General features: G+C 40.0%; 1 protein-coding gene across 7 annotated transcripts in view; it reads right to left on the reverse strand.

The window, feature by feature from the left end:
* Positions 1–20,629, reverse strand: part of carmil3 (capping protein regulator and myosin 1 linker 3) — a gene marked incomplete in the record, with an annotated part of 154,774 nt that overhangs the window by 38,944 nt on the left and 95,201 nt on the right. For 6 of the 7 annotated variants that reach the window (XM_014004476.1, XM_014004475.1, XM_014004479.1 and 3 more), the window contains 8 exon segments: positions 1,593–1,689; positions 2,062–2,130; positions 3,058–3,230; positions 6,931–6,985; positions 7,069–7,165; positions 10,006–10,087; positions 10,179–10,248; positions 18,508–18,612. In XM_014004476.1, the coding sequence (XP_013859930.1) occupies positions 1,593–1,689; positions 2,062–2,130; positions 3,058–3,230; positions 6,931–6,985; positions 7,069–7,165; positions 10,006–10,087; positions 10,179–10,248; positions 18,508–18,612 (748 nt within the window). 7 annotated transcript variants of the gene reach the window in all.

The raw sequence follows: 20,629 nt of genomic DNA on the forward strand, positions 1-20,629 counted from the left end.
GCTGGAAGAAGTGGCTGGGGAAAGAGAGGTCTGGGCCTCCCTTCTGAAGCTGCTGCCCCCGCGACCCGACCCCGGATAGGCAGAAGAAAATGGATAGATGGATGGATGGATGGAGGGACTCAACAATTACTTGTTTAAAGCAACAACTTGCTAAGAGCTAACATTTTTATGTTTGGGTTCATTCATTTGAGTTCATAACGGAAAAAGACCATTCTCTTTATTTCAGCTATTCCACATCCTCCACAATAAAACAAAATGAAGCACACTACTGACATGTGAATTACAACTATTTTAATCTTTACCTTGAAAATTATTTTTTATGCAATCTCAGCATTAAAATAGATAAAAATAATTTGTTGTTTTTTTTGTTGTAACRGTGCTACTTGGCAATAAATCTTATAGCTTGTTTGCTTCTGGTGCTACATTTGTAAGGGAAATGCACTTGTGGGTTAAGCAGCAACATTGAGTATGTGGGTTGTACTCATGAAATCCTTGCCAACACGTCTCTACTGATGCCAAACAGTTTATTCTGCTATTGACTCTTAGTGTGTGGTGTTTATTGGACTGGATGATTGAAGTTTGAAGAAACAAACCGTATTGGACATTTAAAAATGAGCCGTGGTAGCTCCATGGTCAGTGCCGTGGTCTTGTAATCCTGAAGCTACAGGTTTGAGCCCAGGTTGCATTATGATGGGCTTTCTGGTGAAAAACAAAGCAAGGTCATGCTACGTAGAGAGTCCTACAGAAGGAAGATGCTAAATTACATCATATAAGTAAGCGGGTGCTCAGTAGCATGTGGAAGACCCATACCCAGCCACAATATCCCTGTACCTCCTCCTCCCTCTCATCACCATTGTCACACACAGCTGTTGTGTGGCAGTTCATTCTTCAGCTAACATTGGGCCTCATGCAAGAATATGTCCGTATTCTTATCCTAAATTTCTCTTACTTTTGTTCATACGAAGGGTTCGTACGAACATGCCACGTCAGATTCAACAAACTCTTCTATCTTCAGGAAAAGTGTGTAAATGAGGAGCGTAAACTGATGAATGCGTATCAGCTGCTGGTGCACGGGGAGAGGTGATTTACATAATTACCACCCCAAAAAACACCATATAAGGATACGTTTCCTGCCACACATACCAGGAAGTGTCCATTCATAAGTGACATCACAAAGTAAAAAAGAAGAACTATACGAGTTCGGAGATTGAAGTCCTGCTCTCAGAGATCCACACACACAAAAAAATTCATTTTTAGCAGAGTCAGCTGTGGGATTAAAGGATCTGCTTTAAAGCCGAGTAATGAAATAACTGCTGGTAATGTCGTGTCTCCTGTCACAGAAATAAAAATCTAAATCATATTTATCTCTCTGTAGTCCTGCTCTGGTTTTTCTTTGGTCAAATAGTTTTAATTTCACCAAGTGTAAAATATATTGCCAAAAAGAGTTTAAAATTATAAAACAAACAAAAATTTCCTAAATTTTTAGTGCTATGTTGAAAAACCTGAATCTGTGTAAAATACGGTAAATCTGAATCTTGAGCTGTGAACTCCTATATGATGATGCAAATGAAGAAGCTGAAGCCCATGCTCACCTTGGCCAGGGCTTGCTCTGTCTTCTCTGGTGCACTGCGATACGCCTGGGTGATGTCACAAAGGGGGAGGGGCATGTACTGCAGAGTAAAGTTGCTACTTGTTGGAGAGAGGAGGGAGAGAAACAGCAGGAGACACAAAGCAGATAATTTCACCGATGAATGAATAAATAGGAAAAATCTTGATGGTACCTAAAAGAAACAAGTAACGCTCAAGGCTGTAAACAGATGTCGTCCATTCCCCACCAAAAAAAAAMAACAACAAAAAAAAAAAAAAACCTGCAAACACACCCACACAGACGTGAGCAGAAACTTCACAGCCACACAGCTTTGACTGGCACACACATCAGACGACTGATGAAATGCTGTGAAATGTAAMCACTTCAGAGAGATGGTTATCTGTCTTTTGTAAGGGGTGTGTGAGTGATTTGTTTCATGAGTGTACGTATGTATGTGTGTGCGTTCGTCTTACTGCTCGAGAGCTCTCGCCACATCTTGAAAGCCTGTTGCGGTGGTGTTGTTGCGATCCCACGTCACACTTCTGAGGGGGGATTGAACCGGCGGGAAAGGGGATGGAACAAGTCCAGAGATGACCAGAAACAACAGGATTAGTTGCTTCAAACACACCGTCAAACTCTTATAATTACAAACACAAACACACACACACTGCAACACAGTTTCAGCACCACTGTGACCATGCAGCTGACAAATAAAACCGTTTGGATCTTTGTTTTTCGACATGCACACAGAGGAAGGGTTATATAAAATCTGGAAAATAATAACGTTTTCCATGCAGCTAATGAGCTTCTGTGGTTCCRCAGCACACATTCTCCACCTACACCCAACACTGTCCAACTGGGGCTTTTTCATCCGTGCAGCCAGTTGTAGCTCATATTCACTTCTATTCATCTTTTCTCCTTATCTTTCATTCTCCCCCCCGACTCGTTCTGCCCTAGAAATTTCAATCTCTCTCCCTAGGAGGTCTTCCTGTCCCACCCCTTTCTAGTCCATATTCAGCCCCCCCCAATCCCCGCTCCTTTTTTGATTTTGTCCTCTTTTGCTGTTTCACTTCACTTTTTTACTTCTTCCAGCCTCCAAAACGCACACACACACATCTATATTTTCCCTCCACATGCGCAGGTTTTATAGTACACAGCAGACCCCAAACACCTTTTCTTTCTCCTGCTGATTCACCTCAGCGGCCCTCAGACTGCTCAACACCAAATCTTCTGTTTTGTTCACACACAGCCTGTACGTTTGAAGCACTGTTTGGCCTCTCAGCTCCTCTCCCTCTCTCTGACATCTTCGTTTTCTATCCAACAATTCTCTAAAACATCGTCCTTTCATGTCGAATGAGTCATGAAAACTGTGAGCGCTCTTGGTTACTGCAGTTTTGATCCTGCTCCTGCTGCAAGCGTCAATGATTGATCAAAAAGAGAAACACATTAGCATGCATGCAAGCGCAGACCTGAGCGTTGTGTTGATCTGCAGGGCTTTGCTCAGCATCTTGGCCCCCGAGTCCTCCAGCAGGTTGCCGCTCAGGTCCACCTTCCTCAGGCAGGCATTGGACCCCAGGGTGTTGACCAGCACGGTGCCCCGCTGGCGGAGCCTTGAGTCGGCCAGGGAGAGGGACTGCAGGCCCTGCAGGATGCAAGTCGGGCAAGGAGGAGGATATGAAAACTTTGTAAGGCTTCCGCATCGTTGAGCAACAGAATTTACTGTACGGTATGAGGATAAATCCCATGTGTGACCATGAAAAAGATTATTGGTCATTTAGCAGAGGAAGGGAATGAAGTCGTTCAGTCCGTGTTGACAAGACTTCCAAATTAAATAAAATTTCCAGTTGGCRTCTTAGCTTTCTTCACGATGGATTTGGCATACTACATGGGTCACGACCGAATGTTAGCAATTGGGTAAAATCAGATCCAATCGTTTTAAACTTCAACAGAGTCCACGCCTCCAGCAAGAAAATGTTTCTCAATAGTCAAGAGTCCAGACTCTCTGAAGCAAAGCGAAGAACAAGCAGCAGGTTTTTTACCATAGCTTTAAGCTAACACTTCAGATAAGCAACTAAATGCATTCATAGAAGTGTTTCAGGTAAGCATAATTATGCTCATTTCTCATTATTTTATTTCACTGTCCAGGACTGCACACAAATAGGAAAATATGCAGCTGGAATGAAATTTCTGAACTCTGCAAAAACAATACATCCTCATGTTCTGTCAACATATTTGTATTTTCCATATGCTGACTGACTCAGGGCAGTAAGGGACCTTCTAGCAGCCAAATATATATTGTGGGGATGCTGTTTGTGTCTGTGTTTCATTAGAAGTTTTTGCACACACTGATATTGCAAAATCAACACATTTTCTATATATCCGGGAGTCCTAATTGCATCTCCCAATGCACATGCTGGCTTTTTTATTAAATATATAAACAGTCTTGGTTTGAAAAAAAAAAAAGCCCAACTGTAGAGATATAAAATGTGCTCACTTTCTGGGCAAAAGTGTAAACTTGTGATAAAACCTGATACATCTGGTGCTAACAGTTTGGCATGAGACAAAAGGCCTGAATAAATTAACACAACTGAGAGTTAGAAAATAGCTTATGAGCTTTAAAGTTTATGGCAGATGGCTTAAAGGAAAAAAAAACTTTCACCCACAGTGAAATATACAGTAGAGGCTTACATAAACAGTCCTCTGGTGGTAACCTTGCATTCATTAAACATTAAGCTAATATTTCCAAAATGCTGAAATATGATGCTGTCAGCTTTCATTTGCTCCCCTTTGACGTGAGCTGACCTTTTTCCACTTGGATGGTTTATTGTTAACAAGGAGCTCATTTCAATGAATAACAYAGCTACATCTTTAGGAGACTAAGATATATATTTTAAATGTTTTTCTTAACTTTCTTAAAAAAACATTAAGACTGGAGTTGTTTAAAGATGCCAGCAATCCACTTTGTTCTTGACTCTTATCACAAGGGCTCGACACACGGGGAGCGACAAACTACAGCGATTAATGACTGTCATCACAGCCGGGGTTAAACCCGACACACAGGACGCGATAGCGATTGCAGCATTGGGAATCGCGCTCTCAGGTTGCTTGTCTTCACAAAATTTGATTGGTTCTTCTGCTGCCTCTTGTAAAGGTTATAGGTGGTTCACAAAAAAGTGGGGTGTGCATTACCGGCATGTAAACTAACCAAATCTTGCGATGCTAATGATATTGAAAAACAAACACACACCAAGATACAATTTAATGAGGAAAAACTTACCAGATACTGTACCTTCACCCTGGCGCCAACAAATTCCCACAAAGCTGCCTTTTTTAGTAATCACTTGGTGAAAATGTTAGCTAATTGCAGTGTGTAGCATACTCTCTGCTCATGTTAGTCAATGAAACCCTCGCTGACTGGTTGTACGCTAAGCGACAGCGACAAAAGTTGAACATTTTTCACCTTTCATTTGTCACGTCGCAAGCTCGCATATGCATGTCTACAAGTACGAGCGCGTGATTTCATATGCACGATTTTCGTGCATATGGTCGCCTCAAGTAGGGGTCTCTGCGGACGAGTGCAGACGAGTGGGCGTGTCACAATTAAAGGCGATTCTAAAGCGACACACCTGATTTGACGGACTTTGTTAAACGGACACACCTGACTGGACAAGCAAAAAAGGGGCGATACCGTACGGCACCACCTCATTGGACAAGAACAAAAGGGGCGTTACTGTACAGCACCACTTTTTCTGGAGAACCCTACTTTGGTCACATTTCTCCTGGTTAACCTCAGTGTCGGGGTCAGGGTCAGGCTGTAAAGAGATCAAGCAGGATCTAAGGATACCGTCATGTAGGCCTCGTAGTCCACAGTGTTTATGCTTTTGACACGCCCACTCCTGTGACACGCCCACTTTGATTCCGAAGATAACCCCTTCACGGTCGCTTCGCTGGAGGAGGGCAAGTGACTGTCGCCTCATCGCACAAGCTCCATAGGAAATGAATGGAGAGCGAGCGACGTCGCCTCCCGTGTGTCGAGGGTAACACTTTCTTTTATGGTACCCTTATTACCATGTAATTGTAAGGTAACAAAAATGTAATTAAATGGTTATTACTACCTTATTACCATATAATAAGGTACACCTAAATAAGTAGTACGTAATTTGGACAGTTTTAAAGTTATATTTTATTGCAATTAACCACTAACCCCAAAATTTAGTTGCATTATTTTGGTTATAAATATAGTGTTGAGTTACTATTGAATAGTAACTTGATTGTAGTTACCCAATAAAGGTAGTTTTACAAACAGTAGTTTTTCTTTTGTACCGTAATTACCAGGTAATTACATGGTGATAAGGTAGTAATTACCATTTAATTACATTATTTTATTACCTTATAATTACACGGTAATCAGGGTACCGTAAAAGAAAGTGTTACCGTGTCGAGCCCTTTGGACATTTTGTGGTTGACTGGCTGAATTTTAGACACACACATATTGCTTCATTTGTAATCATGCTTTAAACAGTAAGAGAATCAACATGTCTCTATTTAGTTTTAGTGTTAATTTCTAGAACTTATTTCCTTCTTTACTATATCATATCTGGGGTGTGACCAGGATTTCTATAAACATTGGAAGAACCCATGATTTGGGGCTAATTCCTGAGTCTCCAGCGAGGGGTGCTTTGGAAAGTAGACCAGTTCTGAGTCATGTAGTAACCCTTGCATGTCGGTAAATAAATATTCAGGTCTGAGAACTGAATTGATCTCCTGCGCATAATTTGGTCTTTCATTTGAGCATTATATTTCACGTCAAACTGCGGCTGTTCTATCACGTAAGCGATTATTGCTTCACAAACTTTCTGCAACACAACTTTAAATGATCCAGACAGTCTCTTCACTATGAAATCCACATTAACACCAGCATGCGTTAGTGTGCAAACCACGCCAGCTTCACTTTCATCTCTGTGAATGAGCATCCGTTTGTTATCACCATTAAATGAAGTCAATAATGGAGAAGGCAACTTGTCAGGTTGGATCTGCACAGCAGAGAAAAAGCGAGGGCCTCGGGAGATTCCCGAATAAACTGAGACCAAATGAATCACTCGCCGTGCCCAAAGACAACCTRACTTGCGTGCTTGTTTGCATCCTGCGAGTGTGGCAGGTGGGAGATTGAGCTTAAACAGGCATAAACGAGGACAAGGATTCGGCACRGTGACGAGCGTGCGCTCGCGAGTGCCGGAGACGTTCGCGAGGCAGCAGAGTCTGTGCGTGGGCGTGCATCTGTGCGTGGCACCACGGAGAATATGCGCGTGTGCGTGTACAATATGTTACATAATCAAACTCACACACTCTTCTTCTTGCACCAGATGAACTAGTTTCTGCAGGATTTCGTCCAGCACCCTGAGGAGGCAGAGACAGGSAGGAAACATTCATCATCTGCATGGGCGTGTGTGCTGTCGGTGTCCATGTGTTGAACCCCCTACCTGCCCTTCATGTTGAAGTTTTTCCCCAACATCAAGTGTTTTAGGGAGGGGTGTCGGGACAGCGCTGGGATGACCGCCAACAAGTCRGCATCCAAACCTGAACAGGAAACAACTAATATTACTAAAGAACATAGACATTAGCACGGCTACTGAATTCTTAGTTGCAAGCAAATATTTATTTAAAGTGCATGAGTACCTATAAAATATGAGAACAGGCATAACATTTTTAGTCTTTAATACAAGAAGAGAAAATGTTAGATATTTTTGAATAAAAAAAGTGTAATCGTTTTATTAATCAGACAGTTTCTGGGCTGTGCACCAGTTGCAGCAGTGACTCATCATTTAATCTGCCAGGTGTGAACATTTCTGGCTCCCAGAGCTTGTCCTTTAACGATGGTCCTTTTTTATGAAAAAAAGAAAAATTCACCTCCCACTGGAATTCTAAAGTATTCCCAATTAACCCCCCCCCCCACTCCCACTCAGCCTTTTACAAACAGCTAAAGAAAAATGGAGGGTGCTGCTAAGAGGAAGTGGTAACCATGGCAAAATATGACTGTATCCAAGACTGAAATGCTCCATTCAGACAGAAAAAGGAAAAAAAAGCTCAAGTGCTTTTACGGCGAGGCGGGTTCATCTTATCATGGTTTCCTGAAGCACAACAGAAGTGGGGAGAAATCGCTAAAATGGCAGGTGTGTTGACACATTAATGCCACTGACATCATTCAAATAATTCAGGAATAAATGGCTGTTCAGATAATGGACTTGTCGGTAGTTATCCAACTTGCCTTTTTTTTGCAGCAAGTGGTTAGCAAGGTAAATAGAAAAAGGTAAAACATATTTGCTCCAATTACAGCAACATCAAAGCATAAACCTTGGTCCCAGCATGTAGCAGCTTCAAGGTGAGGAAATTTTCTTTGAAGTTTTTCTCTTATAATCCCAGCATCTAAACACCTTATAATGTGGTAAAAACTTCCTGTGGGGATCCAGTCTTACAAATATGTACAGTTAGGATGAGATACACAGTTTCAGTAACAGTGAATCACATTGCTCTAAAAAAGTGTATCTATTAAATGTCTGTGCATTCAGCAGTTGTACATACACAACTTAAATCAGCTGCAGAACATAATAGAGTCATGAAAACGTTTAACTAGTAATACATTAATGCTGAATCAGCATTCACACAGTTTTCTTACAGTCTTGTTTTTGAGCAGTAATGGTTCAACAAAGCTTTTAGAAATCTCTTTGTGTTTTTAAAACTAGATTTCTGGTTTGTTTGTTATGATGGAAGTGCTATAGCTACTTATTATAATTATAATAATAATACCATTTAAAAAGCACCTTTCAGGACACACAAAGACACAGTCTAGTGTGCTCCCTAAACTTTTCAAATCACTGACTTCGTTTAGATATGACAACTATCCCACGGAGAAGAGAGGAAAAAAAATCAGTGAAGTTAGATTTTTACTCTGACTGAGTCAAAGGCAGGGAAGTTGTGCCAATATATTGGTCATTTTTCACAATTAAATTTCCTGCACACTAATGTATGTAAAATACATAGATTTTTTTTTAAAGAAAATATTTTATTATTACAGTGTAGTCTGATGCCATCCATGGACCTGTTATCAAATAATTAAAGTGACTTATTTTAGTACACTTGCCAACAAAACAAAACATAAATAAACTTGCCCATCTATCCCATAGTCAGGTTAGGAACAGCATACACAAAACATACGAACAAACAATAATTTATAGCACGGCAAATGCTTTGTTAGCTGGATGTGGGCCAGGTCTGGCATGCCACAACTGGCCCTATTGTAGTTTAGTTTATGAGGTGCTGACCCATGCAGGGACCACCTCTGGCAAACCACATCTGGGCCAACAAAGGGCCGTCCATGCGGCGTCTGGGTCGACTGAGATATTTTGGGTTATTATTTTTTTAGCTTATTGTAAATTATCTCAAGTTCCCTGAAAAACTTGCCAAGATTCATTGTGCTTTTAGAGCATGAGTTTTAATGAATGAGAAATAAAATATTAAAGAAAAAAGTGTTGCCTCATGAATAAACCAATGTTTTACCCCTGCAGTCTTGTGTTTACAGCAGAAAATCCAATTCACATTCACACATGTCTACAGGGCAGCTGTTCCAGCAAGATGTCATAAATCTGGCTATTATTACAAATTTAAACTTTTTACTCAAAAGTATTTCAATTATTTTTTCTGCTTTAAAATGTTAAGGATGCCATCATGAGTTTTCACCTCATTTTGTCTTTTAGGACTGAGTTTGCAATATCATCTCTAATTTCTTTTACAAATGATTTCAAGTCTGATTTGAAGCTAAACAAGTTTAATGAATACAATCTGTTTCTTTTCATCCTTTCTTTTTTTCTTCTGTTGGGATTCTGGCCTCATTCCGCAGTTCTACTCTGTTTCTCACATTTTCAGTACAATCCCAATCTTTACATTCAGTGTGGCTGCTCWCAGCCAAAGAACGTTTTTGCATAATTTCTGAGCCAATAAGAAGTTTTGAATTTATTCCTGTCGGAGTATGGGAACTTCTACTTTAGTGCACTCCGCCTCCTTCCCCTTCTCGTTCTCATCAGATTCTCCAGGGCGTCTGAGCCGTGTCAGCCGTGATCTAATTCTGCCAACGTCAGCACCTCCCGGGGTCGTACTGTGCTCCCATCTTCACCCAGGACTCTCYGGTTAATCTGATGTGGCTGCTCAGTTGAATCCAGCCATTGATCATCTCATACAGTTTTAATCTGGTAAGTTTTTTTTGTTTCCAATTCCTTTTCTTTCTTTTTATGATGTCATACATTTAAAAGAAGCATTTCATGTCGAAATCTGCAAATGTAGAGGTCCAAATAGCCTCAGCTGTAATCAAGAAATCCATCTGAGGAGCATTGTCAGTGGGTGTGCACACAAGAAATGTTTCCTACCATTATCAGAGACGTCTAAAGTCCCCACGCACGCAACGCGAGGGAACAGCTCCTGAATCACGGCGGCACCTGCTGACCTCAACTGTGGGAGGCAGACGAAATGAGTGGGACTTGATAAGCAACTTTGGAGTTTCAATCTGAAAAGCAGATGAGCAAAGGGCGACAGGGCATACCTCACAGCTGCTGATGTCCAGGTGTAAATCGGAGATATGAGGGTTATTGGAYAAACCCAGGAAAAGAGCCCTGCAGGGAATCACAGGCAGGTTAGTGGGGAAAGTAGAGAGAACATGAAAGACAAATGGAGAAATACTAAAAAAAACAGAGAAGCGTTAGAGGACAAAGAGGGAGAAGATTAATAAGATGGAAAAAGAAGATATTGTCAGTTAGGGTACAAAGAAAAGAGGAAACGGAGGAAGCAACACAAACGAGCTGATTCCTCCATAAATCCAACTGCTTCTTCTTTCTCTAAGAACCTGAACGGGATCAAGCGCCGCCTCATTCTGTCCTGTGTTTTCCTGTGCACACCTAAATGTTTCAGAAACATCTTAAGGGGGTTAGAGAAAAGTAGCTTAGCGAGAGAGATTCACTGCACTGTAAGTCCCCAGAAGAAATCTCTTTAAAAGTTTTCAATATTTATTGAAAGCAAACAGCCAACTGTAGTGGGCAAAACACACATCCAAATGCTCAGCTGGATGCAGAAACAGCAAGGTCTTTCTGGTTTGGTTTAAAAGGTTTGCACCAAAGGAAGGTAATGAGAATAAATGYTAAGTGGGAAATCTACTTCATCCATTTTGGCTGGGATCCATTCTGAAGCACACAGAGGTTCTTACTGCTGRCAGTTTGCTTCGTTTTCTCTCCTACTGATTGTGTTTTTTGGCCCTGACTCGTTAACAGCAGGCCGTACACCTTACAGGGAAGCTGTAAAACTACATTGTCCCATTTATCCTTGGAAGGAAAATCGCTAATACCTTTGCAACTCTGCGAGCAGCTTTAGAAAGAGATCTACTACTGGCAAGAACACAATGGCCCGCATAGAGACATGTCAGCACAGTGAAGGCTGGCTCTCAGAGGCTCCATCCACATCCTCTGATTGATGGCCTGTCTTCAAACATTTCAGTTACAAAAAAAGGTTTGAAGCCTAATGTGCACCCCGATGATTAAATCTCACTATGAGGGTTTGAATGCCAACTACATTCCCTCGAGTGTGCAAGTCCAAGATAGTAAAAATGAACATTATTCTGTATACTAAGTGATTAACAGGATATATAATTTTAGGGCTCTGAGCAGTCAACTTTTATAGTTTCATAAATGTTTCCTTTACTTGCATATTGAAACAAACAAATTTCAGCAATAATTATAGCATAAATGTTGCTAGTTCCTGTGCTCACTAAGTGACAGGTGAGGTATAATATGGACAGGTCATCAGTTTAACATCCTACTTACATCCGGAGTAGCATCCCACTTAAACTGGCTTCTGATCCAACAGACTTACCCATCARACCTGACGCCAGCCCCACGCTATCGTGGTCTTCCTTTGATCTCGTAACCTCAGAATATCTTGGAACTGTAATCCAGAAAATGAAATCCTCAACCTCCCCTCCTGACGTTCTACCACCTAGCTTTTTAAAAACTGTTTATGATGTGGTGGGGCCCTCACTTGTTGACCTACTGAACCTCTCACTTATATCTGGGTGTGTGCCAAGCAACTTTAAAAAAGCAACCGTTGAATCCAAATTAAAAAAGCAGTCCCTCAACCCCTTAGATCTCAACAACTACAGGCCCAGCTCTAAATTACCTTTCCTGTCTAAGGTCTTGGAGAAAAATATATCATTACAACTTACTGCTTACCTGGATGAAAATAATATTCACGACCTTTACCACTCTGGCTTCCTCAAATTTCACTCCACTGAAACCGCTCTTCTACATGTATCAAATGACATACTAATGTCTCCTGATAGTGGCTTCTACACCGTTCTGCTCCTATTAGACCTTTCCTCTGCCTTTGACACTGTTGRTCATACCATTCTACTACGCAACCTGAAAAACATAGGGATATTTGGTGCTGTATTAAACTAGTTTAATTCATACCTCTCCGACTGCTCTTTCTCAGTACTTCAAATCAAACTTATTCTGAACCAGCTCAACTCACTTGTGGCGTACCACAGGGTTCAATCCTGGGGCCTCTCCTGTTCCTCCTCTACATCCGCCCCCTAAGCCAGATCATTGACAATTTTTATGATGTCTCATATCACTTCTACGCTGATGACCTGCAGTTATACTGCTCTTTTAATGAGTCAAGTTCCCACAAGCTGATCTCTTTTTTAGACTGTATGACAGAAGTCAACAAATGGCTCTCTGACAACCTTTTACTTCTTTCTTGACAAGAYKGAAACTCTGATCCTGGCACTGAAAATAAGATCCCTCAGATAAAAGAACAACTGGGCTCTCTGGTGCTGACTGTTAAAAAGAGCATACGAAATCTGGGAGTCAATTTTGATTCAGAMCTGTCACTAGATAAACATGACAAAAATCTGGTTTCGTCATGCTATTTTCAACTCCGTAATATTTCTAAACTCTGCCCCCTCCTGCCTGCCTCTGACCTGGAAATGGTAATCCATGCATTTATCTCAACCCGTCTTGACTATTGTAACAGCCTGTTCACCTGCTTGAATCAGAAACAATTAAAGCAGCTTCAACTTGTTCAAAACTCTGCTGCTAGACTAGAACATCTAAATTCTCTCACATCATCCCTATATTATCAGACCTCCACTGGCTACCTGTACAATTCAGACTCAAGTTCAAAATCCTGGTTCTCACTTTTAGAGCTCTACACGGCCAAGTGCCGAATTACATCTCCAGTCTTCTCTCGTCTTATAACCACAGACGCAACTTGCGCTCACAAGACCAGAATCTTTTCTTGGTTCCCTGTACTCGCTTCAAGACCAGTGGTGACTGTGCCTTTTCCTCAATGGTTCCCAGACTGTGGAACGCCCTTCCACCTAAGATCTCTTGATAACACTGACTCCTTTAAAAAACAACTAAAAACACATCTTTTCACTCAAGCATTTAACTGAATATACTGTATTCAACACCTCACAGCTTGAGTTTATAAGCCCTGACTAACAGTCATGTGTATTATTCCAGTCTAGTGTCCATCCCCTCCACCTAGGGTGAGAGATAAATTTAGTTCCTTTKTTTGTTTTTTGTTTAAAATATTGAAACCTATCTTACATCTAACTGTTGTTGGTAATCTCCCATTTTTGAATCAAGCATGACATTTAATTATTATTGATTGATGCCGTTAATTGGTTAACTATGAATGTATTAACTGTACTGTTATTGTGATATATTTGCTTTTTCAATCTGATAATGGATGTACAACACCTTGTGAAATCCTTTTCTGTGAAAGGCGCTAAATAAATAAACTTTTACTTAGTTATTTATTTACTATTGAAATTTATAAACTGTTTGTTACACTGACAATCTTTTATTTTATGTTATTAAAGGATCCCATTAGATTTTCCTTTACAAAGCTAAATTTACAAGACCTTCATGCATCATGTGCCATTATTAGAATAAGAGTTTGAAATATTGATTAAATGAAATGTTTTTGGACATTTCAACTGAATTTTGCTGACACAAAAAGCAATCATAATCTCTTCTCAAACACTTTGAAGGCCATGAATAATGATACCTATATTTACCACATATTGTTTTTATAACTTGTTTATAGGTAATTATAACATCCTATTAGTAAAAACTCCAACATCAATATCATCTCCCACTGCAAACTTGATTGCTGTTTATCTTTTGGAGCCAAGCTAATTCAAGATGGCTGCCACAGCCGATTGACCATAAAATCCCCAAATGGTTAAGCTTCACTTACACAAATTGAACTAAAACTTGGGTTGGAAGTAGCCGAGACTGATCATTAACAGCTTCTACAAGAACATGATTTAAAATTTTGTCAATAACTATTTGAAGTCAACATTGGGCATGTTTCCATCCAATTATAGGGCAAATTTAGAACAAAATTCTAAAATGTTGCAAAGAAAAAATAAATGTGAATTTGGCACGTTTCCATTTGCTGGTTTGGAGTGAATCAACCAGGCTACGTAAAGCGTAATGTCGTCAGACGTTGACGTTACACACGACTGTAATAAACAGGAAGCAGAGGTTGCAAAATAGAAGGGACGATCATCGTGAGACAATAGATAAGTTATCAGGAATGTGTTGCTGTCAGACAAGTTGTAATGATTCTGTCATATCAACTAATATTGGCAAYGCTGCATGATGGCAGTCCACATGTACCTGTTGTTGCTTCCAGCTATGTTTTCACACATTATGGGAATATCCTGGAGGACGCTGACCGCAGAAACAGCTGATCACAACGTCAGAGCTTATTCAGAAAATGTGTTTACATCTCCCGTTTTGCACAGTAACTCTTTTTGGAAAATCCAAAAACTGTCTCAAGCAAGCATAAAAACTTTTTGTGAAGTTGAGGACATTTATTATTATTATTATTATTATTATTATTTTTTTCATTTATTATTTTTTTTTTTGCTGTTTCCATCAACCTTTTCTAATGTGATACTTCAAAATGCTCATGAAAAGCGTTGATGGAAACCCAACTATTTTCAATCTATTCTGTTAGCAAAATAACTTAATTGAGCTAATTGATTAACTTCTGGAACCTACTCAAATCAAGATCCGATTTAAAAAAAATACTTAATTGTATATACTGTATAACCAAAAGGCACAAAGAAGCTTCAACTGAAAGGTTTCTTTTTTTCTCTCTTTTCCCTTTTTTTCCCTTCTCAGTCGATACTTCCTGTTTAAAGATTTTCCAAATGATGCAAAGGAGATCCAATTACAAAGTGCATGTCACAGATGGTGAAACATGAGTCAGAACCACCAAAGTCAGCAGAATTCATATAATGCAGTCATATCAGGAACAGCTCATCAGTATGTTCTACGTTTCTAAACTAAACAGAAGCTGAGGTTATGAAATGAGTGTGGACTGTTGGGTATCATTCTCTGCTTTGTGGAGTCAATAGAGATGTACTGATTATTTTAGTCTTTGCATAAATTTGACTTTAAATTAAGGCAACTCTTCATCGCTCTGTTTCACTGCCAGTGTTCTGTTTTATTTTTCTTTTTACTTTTTCTAAATCTGTAAACCTGACTAAGGATAATTCACAAGAATCACTTTAATATGGAACAGATTGCCATGATCCATATGGGATTTATGCATATTTAAATGTGTCAGCTCTATTTAAATGTGTTTACAGACATATTTATATCCACATGACAGATCATTACAGAGGCAGTTGATTCATTATCTTTCTTGTCTCACTTAATTCCCCTTTACAGTAAACAATGAACCCAATGCACTCTCCACAACCTACATAACATGACTAGATTGAGTTGTATTTGGAAAACCTTCCATCATGATGCACCTCACTCTTATTTCACTGGGCTGTGAGTGATGGTAACTATTTGGCAAACAGCCGGAGAGGCTTCAAAATATCTCAGAACATTTTCTTCAATTCAAGTTTTCAATTTCCTCTTGTGAGACACAGAGGTTTGCAGTTTTGTTGCTTAAATTTAAAATATATTTTTTTCTTTAAAATTGTCACATAGTTGTCATGGTTGTTCAAAAAAATATATAGATATTTTTAATGTTTGCAATATGATGGCCACTGTCATAGTGGGTACAAAGTGGGCCAAGATGGGTACATTGATAACCAAATGATGTGGCAAGGCCACAAATAAAATTTTGCGAGCCATACAGAAACAGACAGTTATTTTCCAAAAAATTAGCTGCTTAAAGTGCAGCCAYGTGGCTCAATGGTTGCTTAGTTCAGAGGTTCTCAAACTGGGGTCCGTGAGCTGTACCTTGGGAGTCCCCGAAATGAATTACAATAATTAATAATTGTGCCATTTCATTTTAAAATGTGTATATATACACATAGGCCAGTAAAAAATAAATAAAAATTACAAAATCCTAATCAATTATGTGTTATTGGATCATTGGGCCTCATGCAAGAACATGTTCGTATTCTTATCCTAAATTTCTCTTACTTTTGTTCGTACAAAGGGTTCGTACGAACATGTCACGTCAGATTCAACAAACGCTTCTATCTTCAGGAAAAGTGTGTAAATGAGCTGCGTAAWTTACACCTGTTCTATCCAGCTGCTCGTGCACGCTAGAGGAGTTTAGCATAATTACCACCCCAAAAACACCATATAAGGATATGTTTCCTGCTTCAGCTACAAGGAAGTGTCCATTCATTCATGAAAATGACAGCGAAAACTAAAAAGAAAAACTTTGCGAGTTCAGAGATTGAAGTCCGTCTGTCAGAGATCCAGAAAAGAAAATCTGTCATTTTTAGCAGGTCAGCTGTGGAATAAAAAGAGCTGCTAAAAGTATAAACAACTGTGTTAAATCATTTTCATTTATGCAGAAGCCCCACCGTTGCGCACCGTACTGCCCCCCACCCCCCGCGTGCTGCGCGGTCGCAGGTGGTCTCAGATGCGGGTTTGAAATAAGCATTTTAAAATGTTTTCAAAAAAAGTCTGGCACTTTGGAGAAAACCCAGGACTTGCTAGAGGGATTATGTTTCCCCTCTGGCCTGGGAACGTCTCGGAGTCCCCCAGGACGAGCTGGAAAGTGTTGCTGGGGAGAGCGGAGTCTCCTGCTGCCCCCATGACCCGATCCCGATAAGCGGCAGAAAACGGACGGACGGACAATTTATATTGTTAGTCTAAATTATTACATTTAAAATTATAACTCTAATTCAAGCAGAATAGCCTATTGTCAACATAGTTATGGAGTGTAATTTATTTTCAACTTAAAATATCTTCAAACCAACGAAATATAAAGTTATTAGTGAAGAAAATCCATCTGGATAACAGCAGACTGACTGCTCGTAAAATAAACGACAGGTTTGGACCACWCGTGAATTTTGTTCGTATCTGAAAAAAATCGTAGAATTTGAAAACATTGGTGAATGCCACAAATTCTCCTAAATCACTCGTACGCACAACTTCAGAACAAATCTGTGCGTACAAACGGTTTTTGCATGAGGCCCAATGTTTTCCTCATTGGGTCCACTATAACAACCTCCCCTCTAATTTGTCATCTTTTCCACTCACAACTCAAACAATAGGATTCTGGATATTTTCACATAAATGGACAAAACAGTAGACCCACTTTTGTACCTTACAGTAAGTTTCTACTGATGCCTGTTTTACTCAACAAAATGACTTAAAATGTTTAACAATAAATTCAACTTTCTTAGTAATAGCAGTATAAATATGATAGCAATCTAAATTTGAGATCATTGTTTTCATCCAGTTTTACTTTAAACTTTAATGGGACCAGCTTTATACAGTACATGGACTAAACATATCACTTAGATTTTAATGGTGCTTCAGAATCCTCTTTCGATTTGTGGCTGGCTCTGTTATGGATTCTGAGTCACTTGAGAGAACACAGATCTCCATTTCCACAGGTCACCTTATCGGCCAAACCTGATATTTTAATTAAAATAAATCTTTTTCAAGTATCCTCATGCTACATTTCAGAAAATATTTTTTAACTAAAAAAACTTATTTTGTTTTGTTTGGTACCACCATATTTATATGTACACTCATTTACAAAGATTATATTTGATTAAATACTTAGGGGACCTGCGGTTGCTTGGTGGTCAGTGTTGTGGACTTGAGTCTGTAGGTTTGAGTCCAGGTTGTCAGAAAGGGCATCTGGCATAAAGCAAAAATTTCCAAATCTTTCATGTAAAGACTTTGTACTGGGAGTTTTAGATTAAAGCACTGTTTTAGAGTGAAACTGTAGTATTTCTGCTGCATTTCAGCAGTTTGTGTACATATGAACAATGGCCCTTTTCTATAAAACTAAAGCTTTTTGAGTTCAGGCCTCAGATTGGAGGTTTTTTTGGAAAACACATGGACCACCTCTGGCAAACCACATCTGGGCCACAAAAGGGCCATCATTATTTGTGAAATCTGAGCCGAGTGTTAGTGCATTGTGTGGGCCAGGACTGGGCCAGACAAATTTTGCTGTGCGTAATGTAACTGTTTTCATGCTCAAGACTGAACTATCTGCATACATGCTTGTCTTCTTGAAACCCAAAACTCAAAACACCTATCTGTCTTGTCTTATAACATGGAGACTTCAGCAGATTCAACAACCACAGTTTTACGGTACAAACATGTTTTTTTTTCTTTTTTTGTGTTGACTTGCCACAGTCAACATTGCAAAAACACYAAACATTTCCAAAGATGGTTCATTTCTGAACAAGGCCTAAGATCATCCAATGTTGATCATCTTACACACAGACACCTAAAAAAACATAATCATCCTCCATTGCATTTCAAAAATAGGCAATAATAAGGTTAGGGATTTCTGGCTCAACCTGCAGAGTAATTTGCATGTCAGATGTGCTGGCAGAGATTTAAAGTCCTGCTACAGTGACTCACCTCAGCGAATCAGGCGGGACCTTCATCGAGGCCAGGCTGACATGGGTCAGACTGAACGCCGAGCTGAAGAACTGGCGGAAGGATGGCAGAGAGTCTCTCGCTTTCCTGTGAAAGAGAAATTGAGACAAGAATAGAAAGAAGTTAAAGAGGTAACAACTGCGCAAAGTGTGAAAAATGGTCAAAGAACAAGAGCAGATAGGAGACTGTAAGAGAGAAAAAAGAGAATATGGCTGAAAGTCACAAAAAGCTGATAAAGAGTGACAGAATATTTGCAGCAGGCAAGCAGAGAACTGACAAAAGTAAGAGAAGGAGGCAAAGACAAATGCAGTACAGGAAGGGGAAAACAGACACATGCTGGCTCAGACATTTAGGTCAGCATTGCATGAAGCAGACACCACAAAGCATTGAGGTTGGCATTTATTCCTGCCATCCCCACTAAAAGGTAACAATAACAAATCATCCAACCATCTGCTTTGGCAAATGCAGTAAACGAGTTTGTCATCAGGGGGAGAAGGGCCGCTTACGTGTACTCGCATGTTCAGTTTTCCTCTGAGTCAGAGCGGAGGGCCACACTGTGCATTCACAGGATGGATGTAGAGCGCTGCTTCAGATGTGTTTAGCACTTGTCACGGCAGCCAATCTGCCACTTCTGTACCCCACTGTACAAATAATTCACCACAGCCGGTGGATGAGGAGGGGAGTCTGGGGGAAGCGGTACGGCGCAGTGAGTGGCAGGAGGGAGCGAGGGGGTAGGAGGAATTCATCTTTCTGAAAGATGAGGTTTGTTTTACAGGAAATGATTACCTGACACCTCTTTACAGGCAGCTGTTTTGTTGTTTTCGTTTTGGATTTTTTTTAAACTTGTGCATCATGGAAATCCTTTTTTTTAACTGTTACACTTTTATTTAGTTGTTCTTTTATCATTTATAGTAAAGGCTCAGTAATAATTCTCTAAAAAGAGACATTACCTGCTTAAGAAACATATTTGTAATATAACCTGAGCTTCAGAGACCGATCATTACAGAAAAGGCTGCTTTGCTCTTTCCTTTCTCTGATTGCTGAGCAAGTTCTTTTCCATGTGGCCGTGTTTGGCACAGCTGGTTCATAGATATGAGAGCACTAATGGAACTGCTTGGGAATATAATGACTAATCACTCTGCTCCTCTGGTTTCTGGTCCACTTTAAGCCCTGAGACCATCCTGTTCTTGTGTGTGGCCTCGTGTTAAAACAGAACAATCAGAACTCAGCTGAAGTTTTGCCAAGTATACAGATAGTGCAGTCTAATGTTTACACACAATCATCATGGGCATGAATATGAGATTAAATTTGTGGCTTTTAACAATTTACTTAAATTGTTTCCTCCAACAGTGAGCTTATACAACATACAATTTAAACAATAAAAAAATGGTGCAGAACTTTGAATTTATATATTTTTTTCTCTAATCAACACAAGGTTAAAACTTTACAAACAGGCTTAAATGATGCGTGTTGTGGCTGGGATAAGGTGCAGTGATGATTTTGTGTTTATCCTACTATAAAACCCTGTAGGCACCTCTGTGTGTAACATCCATCCATCCATTCATCCATCCATCCATCCATCCAACCATTATCTTCTGCCTTATCTGAAGTCAGGTTGCAGGTGCAGCAGCTTGAGCAGGGGATCCAAAACCTCTTTTTCCCCAGCCACCTCTCCAAAGCATTCCCAGGCCAGCCGAGAGACATGGGTCTTCCTCAGGGTCTCCTCCCAGTTGGACATGCCTGAAGCACTTCTCTAGGGAGGCGTCCAGGAGGCATCCTTGCCAGATGCCCGAACCACCTCAACTGGCTCCTCTCGATGTGGAGGAGCAGCAGCTCTACTCCAAGTCTCTCCCAGATAACTGAACTTCTCACCCTACCTCTAAGGGAGAGTCCAGCTCCGCAGTACAGAAAACTCATTTTGACCATTTTATCCACAATCTTGTTCTTTCAGTCATTACCCAAAATTTGTGACTGGTAGGAACAGAGACTGACCTGTAAACAGAGAGCTTTGCCTTGTGTAACATATCTGTGTAAATATATAATGTTACAATGTGGACACCTGAGGCTTACAGATAAGTGCAGCCTATATATATATATATATATA

Source organism: Austrofundulus limnaeus, unplaced genomic scaffold (genome assembly GCF_001266775.1).
Source record: "Austrofundulus limnaeus strain Quisiro unplaced genomic scaffold, Austrofundulus_limnaeus-1.0 Scaffold24, whole genome shotgun sequence".
In the NCBI taxonomy this organism is placed as follows: Eukaryota; Metazoa; Chordata; class Actinopteri; order Cyprinodontiformes; family Rivulidae; genus Austrofundulus; species Austrofundulus limnaeus.